At 35.1% G+C, this 13,757-nt stretch overlaps 1 protein-coding gene across 2 annotated transcripts in view; it reads right to left on the bottom strand.

Moving 5' to 3' along the window:
- NLK (nemo like kinase) overlaps positions 1–13,757 on the bottom strand; it is a 65,428-nt gene that overhangs the window by 14,278 nt on the left and 37,393 nt on the right. For both annotated transcript variants that reach the window (XM_075033065.1, XM_075033066.1), the window contains exons 4-6: positions 5,072–5,178; positions 3,122–3,207; positions 1,968–2,177 (exon numbers count right to left, since the gene is read on the bottom strand). In XM_075033065.1, the coding sequence (XP_074889166.1) occupies positions 1,968–2,177; positions 3,122–3,207; positions 5,072–5,178 (403 nt within the window). The remainder of the gene's footprint in view (positions 1–1,967; positions 2,178–3,121; positions 3,208–5,071; positions 5,179–13,757) is intronic.

Genomic DNA, 13,757 nt, shown 5'->3' with positions numbered 1-13,757 from the left:
ACTATATTTTAAAGTGTTTCTGATTATCTAAGTCTCAGTATAGATTATCTCATTTCTTACCTTTGTAAGAAATCCCACAAAATCCTTAGCAAAAGTTAGCTATTATAACTCAAGTAAGCAACTTAGATATATTAATCACTTTCACCATGATACTATCCAAAGTTTAAAATACCAAAATCACCAGTTCCAGTCTGGTTTATAATCTAAAGCTTTATTCACTTTCTTCATCACGCATTTGAGTTAAAAATTCCAGTACAGTCAGTTTTAAAATGATCTCTTCCCTGGTTTTTCTATCAGGAAAACTTCAGCCTGATGATGGCTATCGTGACATCAGGAAGTTTTTGCTGTCCTGGCTCACTCCCCTGGATGCATGGGATAACCACTGTTGGCATGCAGTCTACACTAAGGGGAACGGCACAGATATAAGGAAAGACCATGACATTGACTAGCCCAAGTCACTTGTATAGACTCTATCCACCTTTGAATAGCACTGAATTGCTCTGAACATAATTGAAATATATATGGCGATTACTTCTTAAACCATTCTACTGCACAGGGATCATAAAAGATCTAGGAACTCGTATGTAACTTTATGCAACTTTTCAATCAAATAAACTGAACGCCACCCAAAAAACCGCTACCCCATAATGCTATTCTAGAGTTATTTGATGATGAATGTCTTTGCACTTTAAATTTCAAGAAGCCAAGAAGCCAATAGTCAAGGCTATTAAAATCACATATATGATTAGCTTCAGTGTAGCAAAAGATCAAAGATTAGAAAACAGGAGATCATAAATATTTTTGAGACTGCAACAGAATAGCGGTCAATTTAACTAGTAGTTCTGATTACACGACTGCTTTTCTCCTCTGCTGTCTCTTCGCAAGGGTAAGAGAGAGGTGTATTTTGGGAGGAAGTCTACCTTTTGTGATCATACAAGGTGTCAGTGCTGCCTAGAATAACTAGCAAGTCCCTGCTTGGGAGCACTACTGCAGTGACCTGATAGGTACCACTGAACAGGACACTGCATTAAAAAAAATAAATATACACAACACAATAACAGTTTAAATATACGAATGTTGAAAACAGCATGCTAATGCGAATATCTCTCAAACCCATGAAAATGCTATCTGCATAAACAAACAAGAAAAGTATAGATTTTGGAATGTCACCTTTAACAAAAGTTTGGAATGTGTTTTTAATTCTTGTCAATCAATATATGTAATGTCACAATTTCAATACTATGCAGTTTCTAATCTATAGATGAATACTAGCAACATTGAAGATAAACATTTTATATCAGCACATCTTGTTCCTTCTTTTAGGAGTATAAATGCATCCATCTCTAATATCTTGCTGCAGACATAATTTTCTATCTACTGTAAAAATAGCACTTCAAGATTATTACAGATATATGTATATTATATTAGCTTGCTCACTGTTGGAATGGTGATGAAGTACTCTGGTACATGTCATGTTTTTATGCTTAGCCACAGCTATACAACATAAAAAAGTATTCAATACCTTCTTACACACTTGACCTTTACTAAAATGAAGCAGTCTGAACAATACTACTAATTGGCAGTTTAAATAGTTCGAGTGCCAATACTGTATCTCCAGTTATATCTTGACAGAAAACTTACTACTTTCTCATATCAGTTGTTACAAAAAGCTTGATCCCAGTTATATCACCTTTACCTTATCTCAGTAAAATGCTACAGCAGGCTTTGGTACTGCAGCAGATTACAGGGGATTACAAAAAAATACACATTTCAAAAGCTAACATTAATAACCGCTACTTTTAATACTGTCTGGAAGCTATCATTTCAGTGTTTCAAAGTAGCTTGGTTTTTTGCCCGTGTGTAAACCAAGCAAAACAAAAGCAAGTTTGAGGTTCAAAATGCATCAGTATAACTGATTCCATGAAATTATGCAGTAGAAAAATTTTTAAAGGGAAATTTAATTATACCTGCTGTATGGGACTCTGTGCCTGAAACAATATTCTTCGCCCAAGTAATTCTGCAAAGATACAGCCTACAGACCAGATGTCAATAGCATTGCTGTAGTGACGGCTGCCCATCAGGATTTCTGGAGCTCGATAATACTGAGTGACAACTTCCTGAGTCATGTGACGAGATTCATCTAATTCTTCCACCCTGGCCAATCCAAAATCACAAATCTAAATTGAGAAGGTAAATAAAAAAATTAAAATAACCAAAACACTTAATGCATTTCAAATAGGTAACCTTCTGGTAATGAAGCAGGAAATTCCAAACCAGCATTTAAATAAATCAGATAATCTGCTGTAACTGCATAAGCAAAGGGAAAGGGGAATAGGAATAAATTATGCTACTTTATTCTACATCCATTTGAACTTTCTACAATTTTATTTGAAATCACAGTACATTTTTAGTTGGCATTACAATATCTATAACCTAAAAGATAAAAAAAAACTTTGCACTAAAAACCAGAACAAAACATGTTGCCAACCTCTCGGTACAGAATATTTCATCCCAAACCAGATTTCATTTGTTCACGATATGCCTCAAAATGTTACAGAAAGATTCAGTCTTCTACTCACTTTGGCTTTGAGAATTTTTTAAAATTTCTTGAACCAGAAGGGTTAAGAGAACAGACCAAAACTTTCACAATTAGAATGGTTAGCAAATCAGGGTAAACAAATCTTAATTTTTTTATATTTGGCATAGCTATACAACATGCCTAAGCTCTCCAAAATTTCATATGTCTAAGAAGTTAATGGAAGAGTCTTGGGCATTCAGTATGGTCTTTACTTTGTCTAGCACACTGAATACTAACATTGCAATATACCTGAAGAAACTGTCTGCCTTTCTCAACTGCTAAGGGCACAAGAGATCCCAGGCAAGTCAAACAAAAGAGTCATGCCTATCTTGCTTTCATAGATTTGGGGAGAGATAAGGAGAAAAGGGGAAAGGAAGATGTTTGTTTAATTTATAATTTTTAAAGAATCTGTGGGATTTTTTTCTTTCAAAATGACTTTCAGGAAAAGTGTTCATATTAAATGTTTTTGTTTAAAAAAAATAACAACTGATCTATAATGAACAGCATATACATATGTACATTTTCAATAAATTTAAGTAGCACCTTAAGAACACAGTTGCTGTTCACAAGTAGGTTCCCTGGTTTAATGTCTCGATGTAAAATGCCAGCAGAATGTAGATATTTCAGACCTGAAATATTAAATGAAATTAAAATAAATACCTTTTTTCCTTTTAAAAGACTTTTAAGGCTGACAACATTTTCCTGAAAAGTCTTGCAACTCCTCATCAGCAGAGACTTTGCCATTGGCTCATTTTTTATATGATTCTAACTTCCAGTCTCTAGTATACACGCAGTCACTCAATGAAAGGATAAAACTTTTGGAATATACAAACTAGACAGAACAAGTAATTTAAATAGCTTTTTTTTTTTTTTTGAAAAAAAGAACAAACCAAAAAACCCCCCAAAACATCATCTCCATGGTTATGACATGGATACTCTGCTAACCACAACACTGGAATATTGATATATACCTCTTAATGCTCTGTTTCCCAGTAACAATTTTAACTTCTGCAGCACTAAAATTTGACTCAACAATTTCCTAGGTAACAGCTGCACTTCAGAAATAAACTCAGATTAAACCCAAGCTAATTTGCATTATTTTTTTTTAATCACTTTGCTCAAACTAAAACCTCATAAGCCAGCAGCAGACAATGTAAAACAAGGCTAAGAGAATACAGGCCTGAATTACAGTAAAGCCTAAGCCCTTTTCTTAACTTTATTGGTGCAAAAATTCAAAGCTAGAGCTAATGAACTTAGGACATCTGATCACAGCTATTGGGGATGTTTCTAACATTTAGGAAAGACAGACAACCTATGCTGCCTGTGTGCTTTTGCTGTTCCTGAAGCTATAATTCTGATCTTTTTAAGAAAATGAAAGTAATGCAGAAAGCACCTCACTAAAAAGCACAGTGGAAGAAAGCATACCAACATGAAGTTGTTTATGCACATGAACTACAGTAGTAGACAAAGCATGGAAAATGGAAAAATGGCCATAATTCAAGTAGGGTCAGATAGAGCAAAAATAAAGAATAGCATTAAACTGGGGAACACTAAGCGCTTAGGTCAAATGCCTGGGCAAATGGAATGAGAATTCAAATAACTCTTGAACAAACTTTAACTGACAGTTTTGCATTGCCATTTGGATAAAAATTACAGTTTTGAGTGTTCCCCCAGTTATCAAACCCAGTAATCACAGAGGCACAAATGCCTTTTGTCCTTTAGGAGTATAAATCTTTTCTCTAGCACAACAGGTACCTGGCATAGCCCATACTAATTCTGGATATAATTTATATTTCTTTGCTCTGCTCTTTATGAATACATTCTACTATTTATTTACTACCAGATAAAATTGACTGTTTACTTTCAGCTTATTCCAGTGAAAATACTCAAATAAAGCCAACAGAAAGGCAACTGGACTAACACTGATCAGATGTTCACAAGACAAGCACAATAATCTCATTTCTTGGATAAAAGTTTCCAAATGGACTAAAACCAAAATAATCAAGTTTAAAATTACTATTATGGTAATTGTTTTAGCTAAAAATCAAACTTTAGTGGACTGTTCGATAAAAATTTAAACCAGACTGTTGTCTAGAATACCTGAAGTGGGTATAGTTACACATATTTATCAATTTGGCTCAGTTTAGGTGCCTTTCCTGTACCTTGATTCAAAAAGCATTGGAGGACTGTTAAAACACACACACACACACACACACCCTTAAGACTCTCACAGTTCATTGAAAAAGCTTTTGCAGCTGAAGCATAAGTCTTGCCGTCTTTACCCATGACTGTGATGGAAGGCAGCAGGGCTGCCATATTCTTATAACTAGAATAATTAATATTTGCTATTCATTCATAATATGAAATTAAAAGAACAAGTTTCCATGGGAAACTTATTCAAGATGAGGATGTCTTGAGAATAAACATTAAGAAACAGAAAAAAAAATACTACTACTACATAATTTTCATTAAATTTAAAAGAAGAAAAATTACCTCTCAAAATCTGGTAAAGAAAAACTTTGACATGATCCGAGCTGAGTGGCTGAGGAGAGACGATAATCTTATGGAGGTCACTCTGCATCAATTCAGTGACAACATATCTTCAATTTATTAGTTAAGGCAAAAGCAGAAAGTCCAGCACATAATCTCTTGAAACATTTACTCTAACTCCTAGGAATTTGAGCTCTTACAGGTCAGAGCTATCAAGTAAAAAAGAATAAAGCTTCTTCAGAGGTCAAGTCTCCAGACTCTTACAAGAATGAAAATAAAAAAATGGGTTGTGAAAGAAAACAGATTACTCAATAAAGTAGCGTTTGCATTAAGGTAGTTGTTACAAAATTATTCCAAAGTCAAATTACGACTCAGAAAACAAAATAAAGTTTTAATATAATTAATGGCATCTTGAAACCTTTACATTTTTCCTTAAGATTGGTAAGACACAAATTACAAACAACTAAAGTAGCATCTTCATAGTGGACATACATCAACATGGTTTAACCAGACAAACTGGCAAGTGCAAGCCTGTGAAAGTCAGTTATCAAAAGTACCTTACAGGTTGCTACACGATCAGTAATGCAGACTTTTAAAAATACATATGCTTCTCTAAACCTACCCAGTACCTACTATTTTACCTTCTCGAGCATCATATACACATGCATACAAATCCCAGTCATAAAACCTCTTCTGAGTTATAACAGAAGAAGAAAAAAAAACACCCAAACTTCTATCTGGAGGAAAAACTAAACCAAAAAGAAACCACTATTTCACATACTCATAGACATGCAGAACACAGCAATAGTCATGCTCACTGATAATTTGCACAAATACTTGAAGATACGAAGAGCTGTATACGCTGTGGCTTATACAAAGGTAAGGTGTGGATTAAGAAGGGTATTTTATTTATTCAGGAAGCACTAGAAGTACAATGTTTCAAAAATGAAGAAATATGGAAGACACAAGCAGCATATCTTAACCCCCAAAATCAATATCAAAGCGTCAATTTCCTGAATACGTTAAAGTAATGAAAAATATGCAAAAATCATTACGATAAATACTCGGGGTACTACAGACATATGCTGCCTGTGAATTGTACAGGGCAGTTAGCAACAGACAGCTTTTACTGCGGCCAGCGATGAAGAGCCTACCGAGTTGCTATACCGAGAAGCTGTCTCTGCTATACTCCACTTCATTCACTAACAATATTGGTAAGTTAAGTTTTGATTTTGGAGCTGTGGTTCAGAACAGAGTTTAAAGCAAAACCACAGCACCTCAGCTTTCAAGAAGGATTGAACTTGCAGTACTGAGAATTTTCAACTTTTACAACAAATAAGCTTGATAATTAAGAAATTACTGCTTTAAAAGACACCTTTAGCAGTCACTTTTGAAACGAAAATCTCTGATATTACTATGTTTGTGGCTGAAGAAGGTAAAACACAGTAGCCATATGTTAACTGAACTGCTTTCAAATGTCTCACTGAGACCCCTGCATTAGGCATTAAACATTGCGAGTCATACCAAGCCCTGCAACGTTCAAAACAGACAAAAATGCGGCAGAGAGGTGGTGCGCACTGCCAAGGTCATGCAAAAGATCAAGGAGAGAGTTAGAAATAAAAACTGCATCTCCTGGGTCCCAGTCTAGTATCTCCCTTGGTGTACCAAGTTCATTCACAGTTCAAGGTAAAGCAGTAGTCAGCTCTCAGCCTTCCAAAAATACAAACCGATCAGCTGTAAGAAGCAGCAGCAGCAGCTCAGCTGCCCTCCTCTGAACGCTGGAGCGCGTACAGGTTTACCTGCTGCTCTGCAGAAAGAAGCAGGGTTTTTCCGTGCGTGAGGAAGTTACACGCTTCAGTTCTACTTGTCCTCCGCATCTGCCATGCACGAGCTCTGGTAACTTCATGAACTCACCGACCTGGTGGTGGTATTTTTACAAGTGTGCCATCCTGACCTCTCCTCTGAAAGCAAAGCTAACTAGGTCAACGTTGAGGGTTTTGTTTTGTTTTGTTTTTAAATCTCACCATTATCCTGTAGGAGCCCATCAGTTGGTTCAATGCTCTTTATAACCAGCTCTGCTACATATCAAGTCTGAAATATAATAGCAAACCCTGACTTCAATTAAGATATTTATCTCTCAGCAATACAGTAAGCAAGTCAGCTTCAGCAGAAACTTCTCCTTGTTCTTACCATTATCACCAATTAATTGGCATAGGTCAAGTTGCACTTACAACAATCTAGAGAAAACTTACATTTTCTTTCATCTCTACCTATTCAATGTTCTCCTTCCATCTGTTGATCTGCAAACCCTATCCAGCGAAATCCTCATCAGCCAAATTGTTCATCTGCCATCAGCACACCATATAAAAATTAATTTTATAAATTAAATATTGCCAACTTTTTGACCAAAAAAAACCCCAAATTAAAATTGCATTCATAAAGAATTCAAAGAAAAAACCTAGCCCTGCAGCACTATAATTTCTTGTCCTCTAATTTTCCTTTTTCTTTTGCAAACGCCCTCTTAAATATTTAGGCCAGCCTTTTAAAATTTGGTTTTTACCTTATGGCTGCAACAAATCTTTACATTTCATTTTTAACGTAAAATATAAAAAAAAAAAAAATCCAAAAGCATTACTCTGCACTTTATTATGATAAGATTTTTGTTTTGCTACGCCACAAATCCTCCTAAATCTCAATCCCGAGCATAATGTCTCCCAGATGTCTCAACTAGTTGCCATGCCAACTAAAGCAGCTTAAATTAAATGAGGGCCTGAAATGGCACCTGCACCACTCCAGGTCTGTTGCGCATTAAATAAAGCTCTCTTGACAGGGGCTCAGAGGTGCCATTAACTTGAACAGCAGCTATCTGATTATTGTCTCTAGATAATTTAATGAGGGTCTCTAAATAAGAGTAAAAGCAGCACTTGCTTGATGTTCCTGCCTTTTACAAACGTGGCAGCTTCTTAAACAGCTGGTACCCAAGCGGGTCAATGACTTTACTCCGGCCAGTACTATAAATGTTTAGCAAAAACAAACTACAAAAACCCTATGGGATTTCAATCAACTATTCAAACAGGTACCTGCAATTTTCTTTTTTAAGTCGAACCATAAAATATGCTGGCTACGAGATGGTCACTAGAGCTGTAATATGCAGCTAAGCTGAACATTACTACCAGATAAAAATTGCTACTGACAGCAGTAATTAGTTAAGTAGCTGTATAAAATTAGAACTACAAATGTACCAATTTGCTTCAGAATAATTATCAAGGCAAATGCATGGCACAAAAGAACTTCACTTACTCTGTTGACTGGGAGACCTGCTGAGTTGGTAAATTTTACAAAGTGACAGGCAAATTTTAAAAAGGAACAAAGTACACTCTGTGATGTGGTATTCTCATAATGACTTGGATCCTTCTTTATTAGGTCTCTGCATACCTCAAAACTCAATTCTATAGACTTTTTCTGGGAAAAGGCCAGCATTCTGTGAACAAGTTCTGGGGCAGGTAGATTAGCTGGATGCTAACAGTGGAGTGGAGGTGTTTATCTGCATGATACTGTAAGAAACATGCTTTTTTTAAAACCAAAACAAACTCTTTCTTATCTATTTCAAGATTTTCTATAAAATAGGGACAAGGAGTTTTTCCTATTTTAGTGTACTTTAGTTATACTTGTTTTTACATTAGTATCATATCAAGCTTAGTTTGTGATGCCACCTCTGTTCTCTTCTAACTCTTTGCAGACTTTATAGTTTCCCAGTAGAAATATTTCTATAACATTCTCACTTCATATCAATACCCAAAACACAAAAAAAAAGACCTGGTCTATGTAAAAACAGTGCAACAATTATTCAAAAAAATTTAATGAATCTAATGCCTGTCTAAATTAATTTTTATGTTTATAATTTGCTGACTTTTCTCTTATAGGTAAAATTACTAATATGTTTGCTATCAAGTCACCTCTAATTATGCAATGTAGAAATGGCAATCTATGGCATGTGTCAAAGACCACAGACAAGCAACAGCAGAAGCTGCCTGGAGGGACACGGTTTTGGAGACAGGGGAAAAAAAATAAAAGAGACAGTTTTTCATACCAGGAAGAAAATATTGAAACTCCATCTGAATCTTACTTCTGTGTAAGGTAAGGGCTTCAAAGCTCTTGATGAGTTCCTAATACAGAGAAAATTCAGCCTTTCAACTTAATTGATCTGGGGTACAATGAGAGAAGCGCTTAGGTGAAGCAGCAGCTCCCACCTCTCTACTCCTGCTCAGTTTCAAAACTCATCAGGAGCTGGAATTCCCAGTCTCCCACTGAACCACCATGTCATCAATCAGCTCTAAGTTAATGGCATTGGTATTAATCACCTGCAGTTTAGCAGCACCATATTTTGTATTATGTACAATAAAATAACTAATTTTCATATCTAAATAATTGTATCTATGTATTTGTAAAACAAAGCATGAATGCTGTGGAAGCTCTGTTTTGGGAAGGACAAATACATCTGGCATATCACACTTGCAAGGTTGCATATAGGCTTGTTGTGACAAGTTTTCTTGGCTGTATACTGCAGTTAGCAAGAGTAAGACATACAGGTTCTCTGCTGTCAGTAAAACACATGTGCCTGAAATGGAACGGCAAACCATTCCCCAGAGGTATGGCAGGACGCAGTCTGCAGAATACAAAAATAAACTCCACTACTTCAGCATTAGTTTCAAAATTTCACTTAGTTATTTAATTATTTGGTCTTGAGGTTACCTGAATTTGATATTCAAATGGGAAATGCATTTGTGCTACAAAGCACTTCTTGCAGATCACTATTCTGATATTTTACAGTGCTTACGGACAGATGCAGTAAAATTATCAAATACTTCCATGAGTAGAAAAAAGCAAAACAGTGCAAGGGGGAACGTGGATTAATCAGTAGTAGATCTGCAGATAAATTCCTAACTACTATTGATAAATTTATTCTACAAATAGCTTTTGAAACAATTAAAAAAAAAAAGCAACACCAAATGTCAACACGCAGTGTGAAGAGTTCCTAGTCAAAGTTAACATTTCAAAACTGTCTCTCATAGTGCCATTTCAGGTTGTTCAAAAATCAAGTCATAATCCTTAAGTTAGGAATTAAGATAATTTATTGAGTACCTATAAAAAGGTTTAAAATTAAAAAGACAAAGGGGAAAACTTCAGTCTATTTTTACTGAATCATTGACAGCCAGGGACATACTGCCAGCAGGTTCTACTTCAAAGATCACTGCTAACAATACATGATATTCAACTTTAAAATCTCCCTGGTATTTTCCCATGTGTACACAATCTTCTCGATAGAAATCATTTCCTATCAATGCACACTAGGGAAAACAATTTCAGTTCCAGGCAGTGTTATCCAACTAGACTTTACAAATAATGGAATACAGCTATTACAACTTTACTGCCGAATAAAGCAAAATTTTAACCCAAGGCATAAGACCCTCATGTTATAGAGAGATTAGAGCCATTCTGGCACCCAGTTCATTCAAGCAGACATCTAGGACTCTCTCTCATACAGTTTACTGGCTTGACAATAACACCACCATGCTTTTATTACCTGTAGCAAGTACATCAAGCTGTTCTGTTCTCATTAATATCTAGCGAGAATCTAAGTTGCAATTCTGCCTGACCCAACAATATAAACTTGTGTTGTTACCAGCTGCAAATTGGCAACCCATAGCGTTCAACGGAGTATCCTAATCCTCTTAATCCTTGAGGTCCCTGTTCAATTTGTTTGTGTATTGGCCCAGAGGAACTTGCCATGATGACATTTCAGAAGGGTACTTAACCAAGGAAACCCTTTCTAAAGATACTCTGAAAGAACAGGAAGCCTGAGCATACGCTACTTGGTACCCCAACAGTGCTGTCATTGTCCCTTTTACTGGTTGGAGGAACCAAATCTTACCTTGTCCCTGTCTACCCTCCTCCACCCTACATATACGAGGGATTTACTCCATAATCTGTCAGAAAACAGTTCTTTCACCTCTTAATTAGATCAATGGGAAGGAACTGCTGCACACCTTTGCTTTTACTAGCATTAAAATCTTTCCAAGTCAGTATAACAAGACTGACAAAAGTGATGTCTTTTCATCTGCATCCAATATCCACTTTAATGGAAAAAGTTTTCAGAAGGTTACTATAGAAACTTAGGATAGTTCTTAAAAGAGAACATCTGTGTATCTCCAGTTGCAGAATTCAGTATTACAATCAAATGCAGAAGATTTTGTAACTGGGGAAAAAAGAGAGCCATATATCATTTGGGCTGGAAAAGGCCTTTAAGATCAGTCCAGCCGTAAACCTAACACTGCCAAATTAGTTCAATCAAGAATTAACAGATATGTTAATTGTAATGAAATGCTTTTTAGATGCTCTAGCAAAATCTGTGAATCACTATTTACCTTTATAACTGATGTGCTTTAAAGTTAGGTCAGTCCACCTAGGAAAACAGGCATACATCAGAAGCAAAACATCACCCAAGCTTGTGTATCGGGGATTATACGGCTGTTCCACCAAGGTAAATTGATGATTGCAGGGATAAGTCTTGAACTTCAGCTTAATGATGAACTTAATGATGAACATAAAAAAACTAAAATTCAGTAACAAAACTCTTTTTCATCTATTTTCTCAAGACAGACATCCAGAATAATATATGCTCCATTATCTATTCATTATTGCACTGGGTGATATTGGCAAAAATATCAATACCCATATAAGATGTTAAATGCTCACAAAGATTTTCAATCTAAAACCTCATTAGACATTCAAATTATACCTCAATCTAAGAGTTTGCAGAGAATTTTCATTCCAAAACAAAAATCTCACTAGATTAAATTCCTTTATTCATCACATTTCCTAAGAAATCTTCTAATTTATCATCATAATTTTAAGTCAGTCCTATAATGAGTTCTCTTTACAAAAATACTTTGCAATTCTTGCTAGTACCTATGAGACATTGAATAATTGAAACTAACTCTACCAGTTCATTTGCAACACATCATTCATATCATTTTAGTCATTCTTTTACTACTTTTTTCCTTTTCCCAAAAAAGGCATTACAACTCCTTTGAAAGAATAAATGAAATCAAGCACTACCAACTCAATCCCTTTACACTTTCATCACTGATCAATATACCTTATTGTAAAAATGAAACATCATTGTGATATCTTTAGAAACTATACTAGTGGATCAACAAAAGAACTTTTTACAACTACGTCCCTGAAATATGAAATATAGTTACCTGATCTTCTTAAAACAGATCTGAAATAAGTTCTCCTTATACTACAGTAAGCAGAAGCACATGCAATTAAAACTGTGCATATAAATTGAAACTCCTATTCATTCATTCTTCAAATGAATTTAAGGGTCATAAGTACACTTACTGCAATTATTTCAAAAGAAAGGAGAAAGAAGACTACACAAAGCAAATAGTCTTCTATTACCAGTATTAGAGACAAGAAATTCAAACAAATTAAAAAAAAGACAGCCCTATAAAAAACTAGTCAGAATTACTTAAAATCAGTTAACCATGAAGGAAACTAACATTTCTGGTTTTATATTCAAAACTTGGCAGTAGCTAAGCTCATAAAAATAAGCTTATCCCATTTAAATATTCTTGATTGTACAATTACACGGAAGGAGTAATCCTTAACCTAGATCTGATTTATAACTCATATGACTTGTTATAAAATGAGGACATTGAACTAGCGCAAATAACCAAAATTCAGTTTTTGAAGACTACTTATACGGTGTTCGCATGAAAGAAGTATCAAAGCAAAATTTAAGAGCTTTATCTAACATTCATATGAAAAAGCCCTAGTGTAGTATAGCAATATTTTCAGCCAATGAATTTGTTTATCAATCACTAGATCATGCTGTAGTTTGGTTAAAATCACCAACTTTAAAATACACCTACTTCCTTCACCAATCAATTCAAGGTATTATAAATAGATCAAACCATATTTCACAAAGTTCAGTTTATCTAAAAATAAAGAATGACAATTTTCCACCCATTAATTGTCTTGTAAAGTGGGTCATACAAAAAAAGCAGCTAAGACCCATCAGTAATTAACAACCTTCCAAAGTCTAACCATAAGAGTAAGCTGGTGCACTCAAACCTCAATCAGCTCCACTGAAGATGGACACCAACATAATAAAGCTACTTGTTAGATAAGCAGAACACATGATGTGGACATCTGTGGGACAGTGCATTAACTTTTTTTTAAACCTAACTATTACTATGCATCCAGGTAGCAGAAAAAGCTCTCAGGTCCCAATTATGATTGTATAAAGACTATGTAATTTTAGAAAATAAACCCAAATCATGAATCAGAACACTTTATATATGCTTCTGAATGTACATGCATACATTTTAAGATGAAAATTGATTGGCAGGTATCTTACATAAGCTTATAACAGACATTTCATTATGCCCTACCTGATTTACAAGGAGATTTTGGTAACAATTTCAGTTTTGGGAGGAAGTTTTTATTTGCACAGTTTGGTTGTGAATTATAAACTTGAAAGACTGCAACAAAAGCTGTAAAATGAGCAGCAGTATAATGAGATGACACATAATTGAATATGCTCTGATTCAAGTGTTCGCTTTCAACAATTCAGCACTGATTTTAATTTTCAGTGTTTGCTTTTGGAGTTTTCCACAGA

This window comes from Buteo buteo, chromosome 7 (genome assembly GCF_964188355.1).
Source record: "Buteo buteo chromosome 7, bButBut1.hap1.1, whole genome shotgun sequence".
Lineage (NCBI taxonomy): Eukaryota > Metazoa > Chordata > Aves > Accipitriformes > Accipitridae > Buteo > Buteo buteo.
Note: the sequence above shows the minus strand (reverse complement) of the source record. Positions and strands in the feature narration are given on the sequence as shown.